Source organism: Erpetoichthys calabaricus, chromosome 9 (assembly GCF_900747795.2).
Source record: "Erpetoichthys calabaricus chromosome 9, fErpCal1.3, whole genome shotgun sequence".
Classification (NCBI taxonomy): Eukaryota; Metazoa; Chordata; class Cladistia; order Polypteriformes; family Polypteridae; genus Erpetoichthys; species Erpetoichthys calabaricus.
Window position 1 is genome coordinate 47,041,210 of NC_041402.2, and position 22,954 is coordinate 47,064,163.

Sequence of the window (22,954 nt, forward strand, 5' to 3'; positions counted from 1 at the left end):
AAGGTAAATTAATTGAAAGTGTCAAGGGTTAAGGATTTGAATGTTTCTAGGTTTTTTATTAATTTACATCTCACACTACTTCTCTTTTTACACCATAATTACAAACTGGATATGCTAAAAATGTATAGAATAAAGCAGGAATTTATGAGTGCTAGAATGATAAGTATTCATTACTTTTCTTTTTAGTTTTTTTGATGTTCTGGTTGTTTAAGCTATTATTAACTAATAAGTACACTAGAGGCTATTTGTGAAATGGCTGCCTGTCTTGTTTGCACTGATGTCTACTCAGTCCATAGTTGTCAGTAGTCAATTACAATTAAAAGAGCAAACTTCAAACAAAAAGCAAATTAAAAAGATTATTACTTTCCTTATTTTCTGAATTTGCACCTATATTATTCTTTTTAAGCATTTTTTTCTCTCCAACACTTTTGATGTAGGAACATCATGGTGCTTTGATTAGGTGGTAGTGGCGCAGGTCGCCACCACAGAAAACCAGGAAAAGAAACAGAAGAGAGAGTAGGGGTTAATATGGATTTTAGAGCCACCATGAATAGTTATGATAATTAATTTAATATACAGAGCATCAGGATTAAACTAAATTGAAGCTATGAGAAAACCATGTTAAAATAATGTGTTTTTAGCAGTTTTTTAAAGTGCTCCACTGTATTAGCCTGACGAATTCCTATTGGCAGGCTATTCCAGATTTTAGGTGCATAACAGCAGAAGGCCGCCTCACCACTTCTTTTAAGTTTAACTCTTGGAATTCTAAGCAGACCCTCATTTGAGGATCTAAGGTTACGATTTGGAATATAAGATGTCAGACATTCCGATATATAAGATGGAGCAAGATTATTTAAGGCTTTGTAAACCATAAGCAGTATTTTAAAGTCAATTCTGAATGACACAGGTAACCAGTGTAGTGACATCAAAACTGGAGAAATGTGCTTGGATTTTCTTTTCCTAGTTAGGATTCTAGCAGCTGCATTCTGCACTAGTTGCAAATGATTGATGTCTTTTTTGGGTATTCCTGAGAAGAGTGCGTTACAGTAATCTAGTCGACTGAAAACAAAAGCGTGAACTAATTTCTCGGCATCTTTTAATTATATAAGAGGTCTAACTTTTGCTATATTTCTTAAGTGAAAAAATGCTGTCCTAGTGATCTGATTAATATGCGATTTAAAATTCAGGTTACAGTCAACAGTTACAGTTACAGTTTAAATAATGTATTATTTGGTCTCGTCCGTTTATGGGAGTTGGTCTCGTCCGTTTATGGGAGATGGACGTCTGAAGCAGAGCTCCGTGCTAGCGGCTTTATTTTCCCACGTATTTCATATTATTTAGAGGTATCCTGTATTTAACCCGACCAAGGAACTTCCACTACAATATACAAGCATGAGTAACAAGAAGAAAAGTCAGAAAGAACCGGAAAAGAAACTTAAAGCTGCATCAAAGTCTGGACAGACATCCGGCCCAAGTGCAAGGTATGGCATCTCGGAGACTGACCTAGAACAGGCAGACGAATGCGCAGATTTCCTGGGACCCCGCTCCATTGTATCGTCTCCAGTCGAGAGTGAAAATGGGAGCGAAGGTGCAAGTGATACAGGTCGCGAGGATCATTCGAGACTAGAAAAGGCCCTGCAGGATGTGCTCTCATCTACTCATCGCGAGCCCACAGCACCTGCTGTAACAGGAGCTGCATTTCCACTCGCGGAGCATGAAAGCCGAAGCGAGCTGTCCGAACTGAAAGAGATGATCGCTACACTGGCCACTGCCATGGTTACGGCCATAAATGAGCTTAAGAAAGATAACAAGAATGATCTTAAGAAGGCGACCATTGAGCTTAAGAACGAGCTTAAGAAGGATAACAAAGATAAGGAAACCCGTCTATTTAAACGTTTTGACATGAACTTTAAAGGCATGTTGGAGAAATTAGTGGAACACATCGAAGAAACTAAATCCAAACTGAAAATGCTTGCCGACCAGATTAATGACGTTACAGATCAGCTGGAAGACGTTAAGCAGGCATTCACGGCTTGAGTTGAAACAGCGGAACAACTGGCGTCTAACGCCGATGAAAAAGCCACAGCTGCGAATTCCGAATGCAAAAAACTTGGAGGCAGACTTGCAGTTCTGGAGGATGGGTGCAGAAGAAACAATATAAGAATTGAGGGTATACCTGAGAAACGAGAAAGCTCAAGCCCAGTGAAATTTGCAGTAGAATTACTGTCTAAAATAATTGGAGATGACTTTAAACTCGACATTGAGATAGTAGCGGCTTAACGCATTAAAAGACCAAACACCTTTAAACCTAGGTCTTTTATTGTCCGCTTCGAGCGACTACAATGTAAGCTTGATGTGATGGCACTTCTCAGACACAAGCAAGAGATTATATTTGAAAATAATGTTATTCGTATTTTCCCCGACTTCTCACCATCAACAACTGCAAAACGTGCAGCCTACATTGACATTAAAAAGTTGCTACGGAAAGCCGATATCAAATACAGCCTCTTGTATCCCGCCAAACTGAAAGTGGAAGTTCAAGATCAATATTATATTTTCTTAGGCAAAGAAGAAGTTGAAAAGGAATTAAAGAAGCTGTTTCCAACACTTTTTTGAAAGTTAATAAGGAGCCGTATTCTATCAAGGCATGGGAAGGCACGGGAAGGACCTATGATCTGCTCTCTGGATCCATGTTTAAAGAGACTGGTATTATAGTTATACATCCTTTTCTTTATCTGGACTTTATATGTTTATGTTTTAATTAGAGTTATAGAGTTATAGACGTGAGTGTGAAAGTGTGGAAGTAATTAAAGTAGGATTTGTTTTTTTTTTTGTTTTTTTTTTTATTTATTCTACTGTACTATACCTTAAAGTAGACTGTTTAACATCATACCCTTGGTTTATTGCTTTTTCTACTATTTATACTATTACCATTATACTATTACAGTAGGAATTACCAGGTTTATCCTAGACTAGTTTTTAAAATCATTCCCAGGGTTGATTCTTTTTTTTTTTTTTTATCTTAATATCTTAATAACTTAAAAGCGCTGAAGATTATTTCAAGCTTAAAGACTGCTAATGATAATATTTTCGGCAGATAGTATTAAGAATTTAGCTGCAAAAGATATCTCTGTTTTAATTCTCTAACGCCGCTGCAGGGTGGGGTTTGTTTTGTTTTGGACGTGCTCTGTCTCTTCGTATGTCAGAGGACTGGGAAATCGTGAAGTGGGATCTAGCCTCATGTGGGGAGGCAAAATGGGGGGGAGGGGGGATAAAGGGGGGAGAGAAGGAGAGCAGGCTATATCTAATCTATTCTTGTAATCCTTATAATTATAAATATCAATGCAACAATAGGCTAAAATGCAATAACTCATGGGGAATCTTGAAACTAAGATTAAAACTGCCTCATTACCAATTAAAACTATAAAATGACATTAAAAACTCAGAATCAATGTCTCCATGATGGGACAGTTAACTTTGTGAGCTGGAATGTGAAAGGCCTGAATCACGAATTAAAGAGAAAGAAAGTATGCTCTCACCTAACAGGCTTAAACGCTAAAATAGTATTTTTGCAGGAGACCCACTTACTAACCAAGGATCAGTTCAGACTACAAAAAGACTGGACTGGCCAAATGTTCCATTCTAGCTTTATAAAGAAAACTAGAGGGAATTCTCATACACAGAACAGTTCCATTTGTAGTATCGGACCCTGAAGGGAGATAAGTGATGGTCATGGGCAACTTATATAACAGTAAAATGATTTTGATAAATGTTTATGCACCCCATGTTGATGATAAGGAATTCATGCAAAATCTATTTGCATCCATTTCCAATGTGAACACTCATAAAATTATAATGGCTGGTGACTTTAATTGTGTTCTAAATCCACTCTTAGATAGGACTCCTGTGACAGAGGGGACGACATCTAATACTGCAAAGACAATTACACAGTTTTTAAATGATCACAACTTATCAGACCCCTGGAGGTTTCTTAACCCAAACTCAAGAAGATATTCGTTCTACTCACCAGTGCATTATAGCTACTCAAGAATTGATTATTTTTTTATAGATAATAATTTCCTGCCTACAATTAAATCATGCAAATATGACACAATTGTTATCTCCGACCATGCCCCTCTAGTCTGGGAGCTAAAATCATTAAGCCCCTCACATTCACCTCGTAGATGGCGTCTTAACCCTCTTTTATTGGCAGACGAGAACTGCACAGAATTTATATCCAAACAAATCAGCTTCTTCATAGAGACAAACACGTCCACAAAGGTTTCTGCAGGAACACTCTGGGAAACTCTAAAGGCCTTCTTAAGAGGACAGATTATGTCATATCTTTCCCACAGAAATAAATTAGAAACCAAGAAAGTGTCAGAGCTAAGAAGTGAAATTACTAGAACAGATGAAGAACAAGCCAAGTGTCCAAATGAAGTTCTCCACAGGAAAAGGCAGGCCTTGCATACAGAACTTAACATCTTAACAACTAAAGAAACTGAACAACTTATTTATAAGTCTAGACATCATTACTATGAACACGGAGATATAGCTAATAAGCTTTTAGCTCAACAAATTCACAAACAAGAAGTTCGCAATGCAATACCAGTAATCACCAACAAGAATGGAGAAGAAATTATTGACCATAAAAATATAATGCACACATTTAGAGATTATTATAAGTCTTTATATTCTACTGAGCCCAAAAAAGACAACACACAATCTAATGCATTTCTGGATACATCACAGATACCACAAATAGATGCTTTAAGTGCTGAGGAACTGGATAAACCTCTAATGCTAACAGAATTACTAGACGCTATAAAGTCACTACAAAGCGGGAAATCAGCAGGCCCTGATGGTTACCCCATAGAATTTTATAAGAAATTCTCCACTCAGCTAGCTCCCCACTTATTGGCAACATTTACAGAAGCTACAGACAACCAAATACTACCTCAAACATTTCGACAAGCATTAATCACCGGCTTTCCTAAACAAAATAAGGACTTGTTACAATGTGCATCATACAGACCAATTTCACTCCTGAAAAATGATGTTAAGATTCTCTCAAAAATCCTAGCTAGAAGGATGGAGAAAGTGCTGCCCTCGGTAATATCACAGGATCAAACTGGATTTATTAAAGGCCGACACCTATCTTCCAATCTCCGACGCTTGTTTAATATTATATATTCACCAGCAAAATCAAACACCCCAGAGATATTACTATCATTAAACGCAGAAAAAGCATTTCATATGATTGAATGGAACTACCTTTTCACTGCATTGGAGAAATTTGGGTTTGGCCCGAATATTTGTGCATGGATCAAACTACTGTATACCAATCCAGAAGTTTCAGTTTGTATTAATAACATTTGCTCTGACTACTTTAAACTAGAACGTGGTACCAGACAAGGATGTCCCTTGTCGCCACTGTTGTTTGCAATCGCTATTGAACCACTGGCGGTTCACTGCCGAAATTCTTATCAGATAAAGGGGATTGTCAGAGAAGGACTGGAACAGAAAATTTCTCTATATGCAGATGATATGGTCTTATATATATATATATCAGACCCAGAAAACACTGTCCCTGCTGTTTTAACAGCACTAACAGAATTTCAAAAGATATCTGGTCTTAGAATTAATCTGAATAAAAGTATACTCTTTCCAGTGAATTCACAAGCATATAATATTAGATTGGACACTCTACCTTTTACCATAGCAGATCAGTTTAAATACCTTGGGGTAAATATCACAAGTAAACATAAAGCTCTTTATCAACAAAATTTTGCCGTCTGTATGGAAAAAATTAAGCAAGACTTGCATAGATGGTCAACCCTTCATCTCACTCTAGCCGGAAAAATTAACATTGGTAAGATGAATATCCTTCCTAAACTTCTCTTTTTATTTCAAAACATTCCAATATATATCAATAAATCGTTTTATTTAAACAGTTAGATTCAACAATAACCTCATTCATTTGGAACTCAAAACACCCACGTATCCGAAGAGCGACCCTACAAAGACCTCAGGCAGAAGGTGGCATGGCTTTACCTAATTTTCAGTTTTATTACTGGGCAGCAAACATACAGGCCATAAAAACCTGGACACAAATAAATGAACATACACAGGCTTGGTCCGCAATAGAAGTAAAATCCTGTAGTGCTTCTTTATACTCCTTGCTCTACTCTCCAATAAATGCAAGTTATCGCAAATATACTAATAACCCAATTGTGCTTTACTCACTCAGAATATGGAACCAAATTAGAAAGCATTTTAAGATGGAAAATCTTTTATCAGTGGCACCTCTGCAAGAGAACGACCTCTTTCAACCATCCATCCATCCATCCATCCTCTTCCGCTTATCTGAGGTTGGGTTGCGGGGGCAGCAGCTTGAGCAGAGATACCCAGACTTCCCTCTCCCCGGCCACTTCTTCTAGCTCTTCTGGGAGAATCCCGAGGCGTTCCCAGGCCAGCCGGGAGACATAGTCCCTCCAGAGTGTCCTGGGTCTTCCCCGGGGCCTCCTCCCGGTTGGACGTGCCCGGAACACCTCACCAGGAAGGCGTCCAGGAGGCATCCTGATCAGATGCCCGAGCCACCTCATCTGACTCCTCTCGATGCGGAGGAGCAGCGGCTCTACTCTGAGCCCCTCCCGGATGACTGAGCTTCTCACCCTATCTTTAAGGGAGAGTTCAGACACCCTGCGGAGGAAACTCATTTCAGCCTCTTGTATTCGCGATCTCGTTCTTTCGGTCACTACCCACAGCTCATGACCATAGGTGAGGGTAGGAACATAGATCGACCGGTAAATTGAGAGCTTTGCCTTATGGTTCAGCTCTTTTTTCACCACGACAGACCGATGCAGAGCCCGCATCACTGCGGACGCCGCACCGATCCGCCTGTCGATCTCACGCTCCATTCTTCCCTCACTCGTGAACAAGATCCCGAGATACTTGAACTCCTCTACTTGAGGCAGGATCTCGCTACCAATCCTGAGAGGGCACTCCACCCTTTTCCGGCTGAGGACCATGGTCTCAGATTTGGAGGTGCTGATTCCCATCCCAGCCGCTTCACACTCAGCTGCGAACCGATCCAGAGAGAGCTGAAGATCACGGCCTGATGAAGCAAACAGGACAACATCATCTGCAAAAAGCAGTGACCCAATCCTGAGTCCACCAAACCGGATCCCCTCAACACCCTGGCTGCGCCTAGAAATTCTGTCCATAAAAGTTATGAACAGAATCGGTGACAAAGGGCAGCCCTGGCGGAGTCCAACTCTCACTGGAAACGGGTTTGACTTACTGCAATGCGGACCAAGCTCTGACACCGGTTGTACAGGGACCGAACAGCCCTTATCAGGGGGTCCAGTACTCCATACTCCCGGAGCACCCCCCACAGGATTCCCTGAGGGACACGGTCAAACGCCTTTTCCAAGTCCACAAAACACATGTAGACTGGTTGGGCGAACTCCCATGCACCTTCCAGGACTCTGCTAAGGGTGTAGAGCTGGTCCACTGTTCTGCGAACAGGACGAAAACCACACTGTTCCTCCTGAATCCGAGGTTCGACTATCCGACGGACCCTCCTCTCCAGAACCCCTGAATAGACTTTTCCAGGGAGGCTGAGGAGTGTGATCCCTTTGTAGTTGGGAGGGGGACCACCACCCCGGTCTGCCAATCCAGAGGCACTGTCCCTGATGTCCATGCGATGTTGCAGAGACATGTCAACCAAGACAGCCCTACAACATCCAGAGCCTTGAGGAACTCCGGGCGTATCTCATCCACCCCCGGGGCCCTGCCACCAAGGAGTTTTTTGACCACCTCGGTGACCTCAGTCCCAGAGATGGGGGAGCCCACCTCTGAGTCCCCAGGCTCTGCTTCCTCATTGGAAGGCATGTTAGTGGGATTGAGGAGGTCTTCGAAGTACTCCCCCCACCGACCCACAACATCCCGAATCGAGGTCAGCAGCGCACCATCCCCACCATATACAGTGTTGACACTGCACTGCTTCCCCCTCCTGAGACGCCGGACGGTGGACCAGAATCTCCTTGAAGCCGTCTGAAAGTCGTTCTCCATGGCCTCCCCAAACTCCTCAGCCTCAGCAACCACCGAAGCTGCATTCCGCTTGGCCTGCCGGTACCTATTAGCTGCCTCCAGAGTCCCACAGGACAAAAGGGACCGGTAGGACTCCTTCTTCAGCTTGACAGCATCCCTCAATTCCGGTGTCCACCAACGGGTTCAGGGATTCCCGCCACGACAGGAACTGACCACCTTACGGTCACAGCTCCGGTCAGCCGCCTCAACAATAGAGGCACGGAACATGGCCCATTCGGACTCAATGTCCCCCACCTCCCTCGGGACGTGGTCGAAGTTCTGCCGGAGGTGGGAGTTGAAGCTACTTCTGACAGGGGGCTCTGCCAGACATTCCCAGCAGACCCTCACAACACATTTGGGCCTACCAGGCCTGACCGGCATCCTCCCCCACCATCGGAGCCAACTCACCACCAGGTGGTGATCAGTTGACAGCTCCACCCCTCTCTTCACCCGAGTGTCCAAGACATGTGGCCGCAAGTCTGACGACACGACCACAAAGTCGATCAATGAACTGAGGCCTAGGGTGTCCTGGTGCCAAGTGCACATATGAACACCCCTATGCTTGAACATGGTGTTCGTTATGGACAATCCATGACGAGCACAGAAGTCCAATAACAAAACACCACTCGGGTTCAGATCGGGGGGGCCATTCCTCCCAATCACGCCCTTCCAGGTCTCACTGTCATTGCCCATGTGAGCATTGAAGTCTCCCAGCAGTACGAGGGAGTCCCCAGAAGGTATGCTCTCTAGCACCCCCTCCAGGGACTCCAAAAAGGGTGGGTACTCCGAACTGCTGTTCGGTGCATACGCACAAACAACAGTTAGGACCCGTCCCCCCACCCGAAGGCGGAGGGAGGCTACCCTCTCATCTACCGGGGTAAACCCCAATGTACAGGCTCCAAGTCGGGGGGCAATAAGTATGCCCACACCCGCTCTGCGCCTTTCACCGGGGGCAACTCCAGAGTGGTACAGAGTCCAGCCCCTCTCAAGGAGATTGGTTCCAGAGTCCAAGCTGTGCATCGAGGTGAGCCCGACTATATCTAGCCGGAACCTCTCAACCTCACGCACAAGCTCAGGCTCCTTCCCCTTCAGAGAGGTGACATTCCACATCCCAAGAGCCAGCTGCTGTAGCCGAGGATCAGACCGCCAAGGTCCCCGCCTTCGGCCACCACCCAACTCACACTGCACCCGACCTCCTTGGCCCCTCTCATAGGTGGTGAGCCCATGGGAAGGAGGACCCACGTTGCCTCGTTGGGCTGTGCCTGGCCGAGCCCCATGGGTGCAAGCCCGGCCACCAGGTGCTCGCCATTGAGCCCCACCTCCGGGCCTGGCTCCAGAGGGGGGCCCCAGTGACCCGCGTCCGGGCGAGGGAAAACGCCGTCCAAATTTTTTATTCGTCATAGGAGGTCTGTTGAACCACACTTTGTCTCATCCCTCACCTAGGACCAGTTTGCCTTGGGTGGCCCTACCAGGGGCATAAAGCCCCGGACAACAGAGCTCCTAGGATCATTGGGACACGCAAACCCCTCCACCATGGTAAGGTGGCGGTTCGAGGAGGGGCCCTCCCCCTCTTTCAACCTCTTTCAACCTTCGCAAGTATATCCAGTTTTTAATACCTGGAAAAGTTTTGGGATTAAAATGCTCAGAGATCTTTATATAGACAACATATTTACATCTTTTGAACAATTACGTTCAAAATTCAACCTCCCAGCTACACATTTCTTTCACTATCTTCAAATTAGAAATTTTGTAAAACAGAAATTGCCCGATTTCCCCCACCTCGCACCCTCCACAATGCTGGTAAAAATACTGCTCAATTTCGAGGAATTAAACACCATTTCCGCATTATATAAAATCTTATTAGAGTCCCTACCTTTCAAAGATCCAAGAGGACATTGGGAAGAAGATCTCTTAATCAATATATCAGAAAAGGAGTGGAAGGTAGCAAAGCAGAGAATTCACTCGAGTTCTATATGCGCAAAGCATAGAATTATTCAACTAAAAATTATATATCGAGCTCATCTGTCTCGCTTAAAACTGTCCAAAATGTTTCCAGGGCAGGATCCAACCTGCGAACGCTGCAACCAAGCTCCTGCCTCACTGGGTCACATGTTCTGGGCCTGCACCAAACTAACATCGTTTTGGACAAAAATTTTTAAGTGCCTTTCAGACAGCCTTGGGGTCACAATCCCTCCTAACCCATTAACAGCTGTGTCTGGTGTTCTTCCAGATGGACTTGAATTGGAGAAGGACAAGCAAACGGTGATTGCATTCACTACACTTTTGGCACGCAGACTTATTTTGTTAAATTGGAAGAATCCTAATTCTCCTCTGATAAGTCAGTGGGAAACCAATGTTTTATATTATTTGAAATTGGAAAAAATCTAATTCTCAGTTAGAGGATCTGTACAAAATTTTTTCAAAACCTGGCAGGATTTAATCAATATTATTTTAGAATAAGAGAAATAACTATTACCGCATTTAACTCCCTTCTCCATCTCTTATTTTCATATATATTTACTTCTCCCTTTCTTTTGTTTAACGTTGCCTTATTAAAAAGCTCTAAGCAATTTTCCTTTAGCTAAGCTCTCCTTCTCAGGGGTGGGGTTTGATTTGTCTTCAATTTTGTTGGGTTATAAATTGATCTATTTGTATGGAATGATTACAATGAAAATTAATAAAATAATAATATAAAAAAAAAAAAAAAAAAGAAAGGCGGGTTAGAAATGGGTCTAAAATTTTCAAAAGCAGAGGGGTCAAGATTATTTTTCTTGAGTAGGGGTTTAACTACAGCAGTCTTAAGACAGTCTGGGAAGACCCCCGTATCTAATGATGAATTTACTATGTCAAGAACATTATCAATTAGCACGCCCGATACTTCTTTGAAAAAACTTGTTGGTATTTGGTCAAGGATGCAGGTGGAGGGTCTCAGTTGAGAAATTATTTTATGCAAATCAGGTAAATCTATCCTGGTGAAAGAGTTTAATTTGTTTATAACGGAGTACTGGGGCTTAAGAGGATCTGCAATGTTGGGGAGATATTCTATATTATTTCTAATATCATTCATTTTTTGATTGAAAAATACAGCAATAGCCTCACAAGTTTCACTAGAAGTATTTTGGAGGCATTCCTTTGAGTGACCTGGGTTTAGCAGACGATCAGTCGTAGAGAATAAGATTCTGGGATTACTAACATTGTTATTTATAATCTTAGAGAAATAGCAGCGCCTCTCAAGATGGACTGTGTTATTGTATTCTGTTATTTTAACCTTCAATATCTCATTATTAGCTCAAGTGAACTAATAATATAAAAAATAAGTAAATGCAAATATTGTGTACAGAAAAGTACTTAGTTACATAGCACATCTGATATATCCGAATAATCAAAACTTAGAAATTTCCTGGGCAAAGTGGTTACACACCTAGTGTGTGTCTATATAATGTACAGTATAGAGAGACGGAGAGAGAGGACAGTGGCTTTGACCCCAAACGCAGTGAAGAGCAATATACAAGAAACTGTTTTAATTAACTTGCAAACTAAGTAAAATTCAAAGAAATTCACAGCTTCATTTTCAATTGAAATATATGCAGTGCTGTTTCACCAAAACTACTGTGCATCAAATTAAATTAACAAAAAAAGCACAATACAAAGCTGATTACAAAATTCATACTGCTATAACTTAACCAAAGTTAACTTAACCAAACCATTTTAACTTTTAAAGTGTAAATTAATTCAGCAGGAATATCATAAAAGCATAAACACTACTTAGTTCTGACAGCCCAGCAGTCCTTAACTCTCTGCTGACTTGCTGCAAAATGGTAAAATATACAAAAATAAAGAAATTCTTCAGCTGACATAGTACTGCAATTTTATTTCTGTTTCATCTTTGGATAATCTTTAAGAGGTCCTTAGCTGTTACTTGTATAGGCCTAACTATTTGCACTTTATCCACCAAGGAGAGTGAAAATGTGCACACAGAACATGAAACCTGTAAGTTTAGCTAACTTATCTGCATTAGTGGGCTATGATGGTTTCCGACTAATAAAAGTTTTCCTAATCAAAGGAACAGGGCGGAGAGACGTCGGCACTTTTCCATTCACTTCAAATGCCTGCCAATCTGAAGGGCAGCATTGTGACTCCAAGTAAATGTCCAGATCACAGCCATAGGGACAACATGGGCTTTTCCACATTTAGACTAATGGTTCCTGTGCCCCCCTGACTCAGTGGTTCAAAGCCAGTTCAAAAGGGCCTTCTAGTGTTTCCACCAAAATGTTTCCAAGGTGATAAATAAATAGAGGTGCTTACTTAGTCATTTGATGTGATAGCCATCGAGGCTTTAACAGTCACTTCGTTCAGCCACTCACAGAATGTGTGCAGGTAACACAGAGTATCAAAGCCAGGGCTCACCAGCCCTGATCTTGGAGATCCGCTGTAGCTACAGGTTTTGGACAACGATGTCATTTTGATTTTAATCGTCGTTGCTCGAGCGTGTTTGTGATCTCACTATACAAGTTTCTTTTTTTAAATTTCGCTAACATTGTTTGCTCTTAAACATTAGTTTTCTTGACTGCTACATCCTTACTCGTCTTAATTTACATTTACAGTCAGAAAAATGCAGTAAAGGAGAAAATAAGGAATGGTAAAATATATTAGAAAATGTTCCTAGGTAAATTAGTAAATTCATGCTCAAGCTGAGTTGGCTTTAGGCTTTACTGTTCTAAGAAGAGCCACAAAGAGAAGTGTGAAGTGAAGGGGGATGATTTCAGAAATTAAATCTAGCATATGAAGTCACTGTGTGACACACCTAGGTGATTCTCAAGATTCTCGAGTCAGGCAGCGAAGCAGGCGAAGTGCTGGAGTATCTGAAAGTTAGTCTACTCCAGACAGAGGTGCATAGAAGGCCATAACGGTCATTAGAGTCCTAGGCATGTGAAAGCCAATCAGTGGTGCACTATGTGGAACTCCAGAGATAACTGATTATTGGGCACCATATCAGTCCACAGCTGTTGGGGGTAACAACAGCCATGCCAGGAGGCCCCGAAGCTGTTAGGTGGCAGCAGGGAGAATGGCTCTCCAGTATGTACCTCCTAGCTCCCTATTGTGTTGGACAGACAGCTGGATGCGCGCTCACTGGCCCTTTAACAGAAGGCAGCAGTCCAGGATTGCAGGGACAGGTGGAGTCATTAGGGGTAGCACTGATAACATAAACTGAGGAGGTATCTGGCCCTGTCTCAACCTCGTAGGTGACAGTCCTGGCCAGAACAAATGTTGCGTTCACATGCTAAGGGGAATTTTCAGAGGCCCAATATTGACATCTCACCAACCCCCTCAATCTAGATGAGAACAGGCCATTCAGCCCAATAAAGCTCGCCAGCCCTATCCACTTAATTCTTCTAAAAAAACATCAAGTTGAGTTTTGAAAGTCCCTAACGTCTTACTGTCTAACACACTACCTGGTAGCTTATTCCAAGTGTCTATTGTTCTTTGTGTAAATAAAAACTTTGTAATGTTTGTGTGAAATGTACCCTCAACAAGTTTTCAACTGTGAGCCCATGTTCTTGATGAACTCATTTTAAAATAATAGTCTCGATCGACTGGACTAATTCCCTATATAATTTTAAACACTTCAATCATGTCTCCTCTTAATCTTCTTTTGCTTAAACTGAAAAGCCTCAGCTCTTTTAATCTTTCTTCATAATTCATCCCTTGTATGTCTCGAATCAGCCTAGGTCTTCTCTGGACCTTTTCTAGAGCTGCTGTGTCCTTTTTGTAGCCTGGAGACCAAAACTGCACACAGTAGTTCAGATAAGGCCTCACCAGTGTGTTATAAAGCTTGAGCAGAACCTCCTTGGACTTGTCCTCTTCAAATCAGGATGCTATATTCTGTTAGCCTTCTTAATGGCTTCTGAACACTGTAGGGAAGTTGATATCTTAGAGTCCACTATGACTCCTAAATCCTTCTCATAAGGTGTACTCTCGATTTTCCGACTGCCCATTGTGTATTCAAATCTAACATTTTTACTTCCTGTGTGTAATACTTTACATTTGCTGACATTAAATTTCATCTGCCACAAATCTGCCCAAGCCTGTATGCTATCCAAGTCCATCTAGAATGATATAACGGACTCCAAAATATTTGCTAATCCACCTATCTTGGTATCATCTGCAAACTTAACCAGCTTGTTACTTATATTCCTATCTAAATCATTTATATATATTAAGAATAGCAGCGGCCCTAGCATCGACCCCTGCTGGTCATCACTCTTAACATCGGCCAGTTCTGATGAGGTTCTTTTCACCATCACCCTCTGCTTCCTGTGTCTGAGCCAATTCTGCACCCATCTAAAAACTTCACCCTGAACTCCCACTTGTTTCAGTTTGTTCACATTGATTTCCAGTTTGCGAGAAGTGAGAGTTTTGCTGTTGATTTTCTACTTGATCCACACAAAAAGCAATTAAAAATAATCATTGAAATAAAAAAGAAATAAAATAAATGTATCAAGCATGTATTTCCATCCATCCATCCATTATCCAACCCGCTATATCCTAACTACAGGGTCATGGGGGTCTGCTGGAGCCAATTCCAGCCAATACAGGGCGCAAGGCAGGAAACAAACTCCGGGCATGGCACCAGCCCACCGCAGGGCAGCATGTATGTCTTTGCATGAAATACAATTTGATCATGAATGTGCTTTCTAGTTTGCAGGAGAAGATTCAGCCTTGTGGTTAAAATGCATAAGGCATCACTCCACCTAATGCCGATAGGATTGAGCCCCTTCATGCCGTAAATTGGCCCAGAGGGAAACAGATTTGTTGTCTATTGTATTTTGTCCTCCATAACCCATACCCCTCTGTTCAATCTTCACCTTTCTTCTACATTTTTGGGCACCCTTTGGAGCCAATTAGGAGCACCTCTTAAGGCTACAACAGCTGTTTGTTTCAAAAAGGGGTTAACATGAATATTTAAGGGCATGCAATAATGCATTATCTCACCCCAAATTATAAAAATGTTCTTATGGATTACTGGAATCTTAACTCTCAAGACAACGTCTATAAAAATTTCCATTCAATCCAGCAATTTGACAACAGGGTGACTGAATTAGAGGAGAGGTAGTCAGTTCACACTGCTTTACTGAGCTAGAATGGCTCCAGCTGATGTGCTTTAAGCTGACATCACATTATGTGACTTCTAGTTGTAGGGTATGTCAGATTTGCCAACCACAGTTGCTGATCTTGTCATCAGACAGTGCCAGTTTACATGACAGAAAATCGCTGCTCACGTCCCGATTAGCTATCATGTGCCAATCTTCAATCACAGTCCTGCCCAAACCTTTTTATGACAGCTAATGTTGTACTGCTTGACAGAGCTGGTGTGGTACAAATGGCTAACAGCTACAGCCAGTTCAGCTTCAATCTGCAACCTTTTTTCTTTGCTATTCTGTCATGGTACATAAAACATGAGACATGACAGAGACAAGCCTCTCTTCTGTTTTGTGAGGTCCAAAACACCTGTGTTCCTTATTGCTCATCACTGCATGTTATGCACTGTACCTCCAAATGAACATTCATTGGTTGTCAGCTCTCATGCACACATAGCCCAACCCTACGACTAAACACAAAATCAAACCTGTTTGAAGTTATTGAGGTGACTCACAGACTAGCTGGAGTCAGTTCCTGGGTACGTCACATTATGTGACCAGCTTCACGGGAGTAAGGCTGATGATTAGCTAAAATTATGTAAATGAAGCTTATGAAGGCTCCATTAGGCAGCATGTTATTGGCTGTCACAAAACAGGACAAGCACAACTGCGCTGGAAGGGTGGCATGCAGCAGGTAAATGTGACATGTCCAGTGATTTTCATGGTCTGGCAACAAGATCAGCAATTGCATTTGGCAAGTTGGACATACCCAACAACTGTCTGTCGTTGATGTCCGTGACGTGTATGTTTTGCTTGTGCCGTTTGAGAGGTGTGTCGTTGTATGTCCAGTATTTGGGATGTGTTGTTTTGGAGCTGTAATCGAGCCTTTTCTGTGGTTGAACAGTTAATAGTGCATCAGTGTAATGAGATCGACCTATGCTGCATAATTTGAATGTGTTCAGATGACGTATGTTTAATACGGACGGTTCGTTCAGTAATGGGGCTTTGTGTCTCATTTCTTATTTATGTTAGTGTAGTCGTGGGTCCGAATTCTCCTTTTTGTGTATGTTTCGTGTGCTATGTCCGTAGTCTGTCCCGTTTCGTGTCCAATGGGGTTTGTGTGGCGCTCGCGTCTGACTTCTTTTTTTTTTGTGTGCTAGGGGCACGTTGCCTCACTTTTTTTATCTCTGTTAGTGGAGGGGGTGTTTGTGTGTCGTGGGTCTGAATCCTCTTCTTTGTGTGCATACCGTTTCGTGTGGCATGGGCTTCGTGCGGCGCTGTGTGCAGCGCCGGCGTCTGACTCCTTTTTTCTGTGTGCTACGGGCGCCTCATTTCTTATTTTACGTTGCATTCCATCCGGTTTCTGTTGCTTGGAAGGGGGGTTTTGTGGGGGCGCCTGCGCAGTACGTCTTTTGCGTCCACGGCCCATGGCCGGATGTCCCTGCGTCCATCCGGTTTACCATTCTCGGTTAGTAATATGGATCTCCATCCCTAGGTCATTTGAGTCTTTCTTCCCTATGATGTTTGTAGGGATGCTTGCCACAGCCACAGATGCTGGTGCACTTTAAACCTTTTTGTTTGTTTGTTTCTTTAATTTTAGACAGCTTTCTTATTATTTTCTTCCCTTCTTTAGCCAGTTAACAATTAACAATGAGGCTCACCTACAAATGAATAGCCAACAGATGACGAGTTGACTTGGAACTATTTGCACTTGCATTTTTGTTAATCTCCTCTGGTTCATTATATTTTGACGATTTTTTTCCTGAAAAGCAAAATTTTCAGTTTCCAATACATTACAACGCGAGCAAAAATGAGACAGTTAATTAAATAGTGTGATCATTAACAAGGAGGAGTGATTTCCAGCTCTAAAAGTAGTTTGAGAAAAAAAAAAAAAAACTCGACAGCCAAAGTAGTCCTGCAGGACCAGGATTAGGAATATCTGCTCTAAACGTATGGAGCTGTTAAATGCGATCATCACGGTCTGTTTAAAGGAAATCGGAATAGGAAGACCAGCTGTGTCTGTGCTCACATCAGGTATGAATAATAGAAAAGCAAATTATATGTTGTGAAAACCATCAAGTATGAAAAAAGATTGACTGAGCTACTATGATGTAATTAAGTAACGGTAACACAGTTACTGCCATCAGATCATTTAGGTAACATTGAATTATTGCTTACTGAGCTCCTTCACTTCATAGTAGAAGAGCAATGAATTCGATTTTTTTTTTTTTGGATTGAAAACAAATACTGTAGTGTCAGCTTTGAGCAAACAGAAAAAAAGCTGGAAAGGATCTCCCCGTACCAGACAAAGAACCTCCTTTGTGAGCTGTCCGCGGTCCTGACAGGAATGCTCTGCACTCAGCATTTCATATGGACGTTCGCCAACGTGGAGAATAATAGCACCCTTCCCCCCCTTTCATCAGCACCCGGAACGAGTGTGCACGTGGTCCGATACCCTGGCAACTGTTGCTAGGGTAAATGCTGAGCTGATTCCATGGGACCGGAAATCAACCGCTCACTTAACTAGGCTGTTTGGTGCAATAGCAACATAAGCCCAACAGTTACATATGTGCATAGCAAATGGAATTTCTGGTGTCAGTAGAAATTCACGCGTAATATTATCGTCATTATTCAAAAATAAATATTATCAGGCTGATGCACATTTATATTAAAACATTTAGACACCTATTGCACATTTTTACACGTAAATCGTGATCTAGTTACACTTTATTACTTTAACTGCATGTCTTCACATTTAAATATTACTTGTAAAACAGAAAGGTTTATTTTAACAATGAAATTACAAAATGGGCATAACGAGGAAATGCACAGTTCTTCACCTTAATGCCTACACGAGATGAAACAGGATTATAAGATTTTACTCTTACAATAAAATATTCATACATCCATGTGTGTCTTCGGCTGAAACCAACAGATTTAGACTTGACAATAATTTCGTGTGATTCACACATGCATACGTGGTATTAATACAATTACACATGCTTCTTATTAGCATTTATTTTCTGCATTAAGTAATTAAATCCGGATTGTTGCTTTCATTTGCTTTCCTGTAGTGTCCCACATTGTCTTTTTTAAGTTACATTGTCTACGTAACAGAAGAGTTTCAGCGATTATATATTTCGTGCTGGATAACATCGAGATCGAGAATACAAATACAGGTTTTATGGTAACAGTTTGCCGTATAGATGACAGTCTGGAATAAACTGGCGATGTGTGTTTAATCCTCTCTTTGTCACAGGTTGAAGCCGATTCTTTCCTCGTTAAATCCAAATGTAGTTACAATTTGAAATCTCTTACCTGCACCTGTTAGCTGAGGCCATGTTCGATTACTACTACGGACTACGCGAAGAGGAACCGAGATAAACTTGACCAGGCCGAGGGCACGCAAAGCTTGCGCTGGGTGGGGGGGGAGTGGCCGTGGCACAAGCGATGTGCTTCGGTTATCTTGTCACGGGTGATCGACATGGAAAAGCCGCGTCATCTCCGGTTGATATTTAAAAGCATCATTGTGCTTACGTATTTAATTTAGTTTACGGCACAATTCTATCTTGGAATAAAACCCTTACGTATAACTGCGAAGTTGTTACAGATATAATATTTTGTACACCGTTGTTATTACTGCACTGCATTTTAAACAACACAGCTAAAGTATGTAATAACAAAGTTTGCACAATAAATAAGGTACCAGAATCCATAGGTGACAAATGACAAGTCTCAAGAAGTCTCTTCAAGAGCGGACTTTATTATCTGTGGGAGTGTAAGTGGCTTGTATTGTGATGATGTAAAAAATGCTGGAATCCACAGGCTAAATACATACACTCACTGAACAAATTATTGGGAACACGTGTACACCTGCATGTCCATGGCATTATTTGATCAGCCAATCATGTGGCAGCAGTGCAATGCATACATTCATGTAGATACAGGTTAGGAGCTTCATTTAATGTTAACACCAGAATGGGGAACCATGTGATATCAGTGATTTCAACTGTAGAGTGATTATTGGTGCCAAATTGATGTGAATATTTCTATAAATGCTGATCTCCTGGGATTTTCACACACATCAGTCTCCAGGGTTAACTCAGAATGGTGCAAAAAAACAAATAATATCCTGTGAGTTCTTGGATGGAAACAAATTGTTCATGAGAGGTCAGAGAAGAATGGCCAGGCTGATATGAGTGGAAAGAAAGGCTTTGGTAACTCAGATACTCACTCTGTACAACTGTGATGGGCAGAAAAGCATCTTACAATGCACAACATGCTAAACCTTAAGCCGGATGGTCTACAAGAGAAGAAGACAACATTGGGTTTGATTTTGTTCAGCCAAGAGCAGAAAGCTGAGGCTGCAGTGGACACAGCCTCACCAAAACTAGACAGTTGTAGAAGGGAATGATGTAGTCAGGTCTGGTGAATCTCGATTTCTGCTCAGGCACACAGATGGTAGGGTCAGAATTTGGCACCAACAGCATGAATCCAAATATCTAACTTGCCTTAAAACCAACAGCCCAGGATGGTGGTGGTGGTGGTGTAAGGATGTTGGGATTGTTTTTGTGGCACACTTTGAGCCTGTTAATACAGATCAATCATCGCTTTAATGCCACAGCTTATCTGAGTGTTGTTGCTGACCATGTGAACTCATTCATGGCCAAAATTTTATGTTCTAATGGCTACTTCCAACATGATACTGCATGATGTCACAAAGCAAAAGTCATCTCAATCTGGTTTCAAAAACATGACAATGAGGTCAGTGTTCTTGATGTGGTAGAACAGGAGATTCACATAAATGTGTAGATGACAAATCTACAGAAATTCAATCATGTCAACATGGGCCAGAATGAAGGAATGAAAGGAATGTTTCCAATATCTTGTGGAATCCATGTCATGGAGAACTTAGAGAAAAGCAAAACTAGGCCTTACCCAATATTAGTATAGTAGTGCTAATAATTTATTCATTGAGTGTGGATACTAGAAGGTTTTGATGTAGACTGAACATAAAACAACACACTCAAAACTGCTAAGTCCAATTATGAGGCCATAGTGGCTATTAAAACCTAACCCCATTGCCACAATGAGTTGTGTTACAGTGGGATGTTACAGGAGTGCAGTGGTTGCTTCGCTGATCCAACAATGATGACAATTTATTTCTTGTATAGCCCGAAATCACACAAGGAATGTTTGAATGGACTTGAACAGACCCTTTTTTTCGACAAGCCTTGACTCCATAAAAACTTCCAAAAAACTTGTAGGAAAAAATAGTTGAAGAAATCCTGGGATCAATCATCCTAGGTCTGAATCCTATGGCTATTTTTTTTGTCTGTGTGGTGCTTGCATGTCCTCCCTGTGTTCACATGGGTGCTGCTCGGATTTTCCTTCCACAGCCTTAAAGACATATAGTGTGTTGTGGACAGTCAGTGCCTTTGCCTGGCCAGAATGCCCCCATAGTGGAACGACTTGGGGAAGGCATGTTCTCCCCTGGATCACTAGGTGGTAGCCCCCTGGGTTGCTCAGCACCTCAGGTTCCTACAGGGCACATTGGGAATTGGAGTTTGGTGGCACAGCCCTGTTGGGTTCTGGGGGTGGTGCAAGAGGGTGCTGCAGGGACTCCTGAGCCCTATGCCATTGGGCCTTTCCCTTACTTGGAAGTGCTTCTGGACCAGTCCTACGGGGCACTGGAAGTATTCCCAAAGATTATAAAATACAGCAGCTGCCACTGCTTCTGGTGCCAGAGTCGGGAGGAAGGTAATAAAGCTTGCTGAAGGAGGAGAGGAGGAGAGAAGAAAGAGAGAAAAGAAGACAAAATGTTGCTGTGGGCTGCTTTGCTATTGAGCTTTGTCTTGTGGCTGTGGTGTGGGAAACACTTGGTATTGAAGAGTTTCCCACAAAAAAACAAAATAAAAGCCTGTGTTGTGCTTGTGGAACTTGTGTCTGCGTCTGTTTGTGTCGGGTGTTGGGAGCTGTGCGTCCCCTGCAGGCCACAAGTGTTAATCTATCTATCTATCTATCTATCTATCTATCTATCTATCTATCTATCTATCTATCTATCTATCTATCTATCTATCTATCTATCTATCTATCTATCTATCTATCTATCTATCTATCTATCTATCTAATTTAATTCCAAGATGACCCTTGTACAAGTGTGTATGTATGTTTATATATGTTTGTGTATGTGTATGTGAGTGGGCCCGGAGATGGACTGGCCCCCTGACAGCCAATGCACATTTAGAATAAATGAAGTGGAAATGTAGCCTGCAATCAAAACATGACACACAAAGTGTCAGTTTAGTTTAAATGTAAGTTTATGCTAATTTTTTATAATTTAAATGGACAATTTTCAATTTTTAGAGGTCCTCCCAAAAGTTCACTAATTGTCAGGAGCTCCTCCACTTGTTTCATATTTTGCACCATAGTTGTATGTTTTAATTGTTACACCACCATTAATAGATGGAAATCTATATTTTTATTCAGAACAATAACAAATTTACTGTTTGATTTAATTCCACTTAATGTTAGTAGAAATGCATTTTTGATTTTATTTAATAAGAAGCTAGATAACACAGGATTGGAAATTAGGTAGTCAGCTTCTAGTTGCTGGATCACAATATGTTAGTGCTTAATTCAGCAAATTAAATAAACAATTGAATATTATATTTTCAGAAATAAAAACTATTATCTGTCCATCAGACTCAATTCTAACTAAATTGCCAAAAAAGAAATGGAAATGTCAGCAGGTTTTAATGAATATAATTCAGGATGTTCCCAATTCCTTCAAGGTAAGCAGTGTTTGCATTTTTTTAAATAAACAGCAACTTTAGACCTAAATATTCGTAAGATGGGCAGCATGTTGGCATAGTGGGTAGCACTGTTGCCTCACATTATGGAGACCAAGGTTTGCATCCAGGGTCCTCCAGGTGTGGAGGTTGCATGTTCTTCCTACATCTGCGCGGGTTTCCTTCGTGTGCTCCAGATCCTGCTACAGTCCAAAGACATGCAGCTTAGGTGGACTGGCGATGCTAAATTGTTCCTTGTGTGGTGTGTGTGTGTGTATAAGTGTCTTCACCTTGTGATGGACTGGCGCCCTCTCCAAAGACTGATCCTGCCTTGCACCCTGTTCTTACTGGGATTGGCTCCAGACCCCCTGCAACCCTGCTCAGGATTAAGTGGGCTTAGAAAATGGCATGGTATGTTCTTAAGAGCTGTGGAAACATCTAATCCTTCAGTTCAAAAATATTAGAGAAAATTGCAACGTCATAGTTATTTTAAAAAGCACCATCTTTATGAACAAAGTCCCGGCTTCATCCCATTTAAAGTACAGAAAAAGCCTTACCTGAAATTGCTAAAGACATTTTAATTTCAGCACATCTTCTCTTCTGAAAGTGTTTTCGCTGGTGAGGTTATGGCAGCAGCAGGTGAAGCTGGTTAGCCCAGACTTCCCCGTCCCCAGCTACAGATTCCAGGCATTTCTTGTAGAGTTATCAAGTGTTCCCAAAGTAGCTGATAGACAGAATACCTGCAGCATGTCCTGGATCTGCCAAGGAGTCTCCACCCAGTGGGATGTGCCTGCAGCAGGCTGAGAAGAAGCCACCTGGAGAGCATCCTTATGACACACTCAAACACCTCAACATAAACAGGAAAGAAGCATTTCTATAATACTGCGCTTTTGAACTGAAGACCCACCTCTCCCCCTCACTCATTGGTCA

The 22,954-nt window shown here is 41.8% G+C and overlaps 1 protein-coding gene across 1 annotated transcript in view; it reads right to left on the minus strand.

Moving 5' to 3' along the window:
* The window catches only part of pnp6 (purine nucleoside phosphorylase 6), an 85,827-nt gene extending 66,893 nt beyond the window's left edge, over nucleotides 1-18,934 (minus strand). Inside the window, exon 1 of the mRNA XM_028809604.2 lies at nucleotides 18,552-18,934. Within this exon, the coding sequence (XP_028665437.1) occupies nucleotides 18,552-18,574 (23 nt within the window). The 5' untranslated portion in view covers nucleotides 18,575-18,934. The remainder of the gene's footprint in view (nucleotides 1-18,551) is intronic.
* Between the last annotated feature and the right edge of the window lie 4,020 nt (nucleotides 18,935-22,954).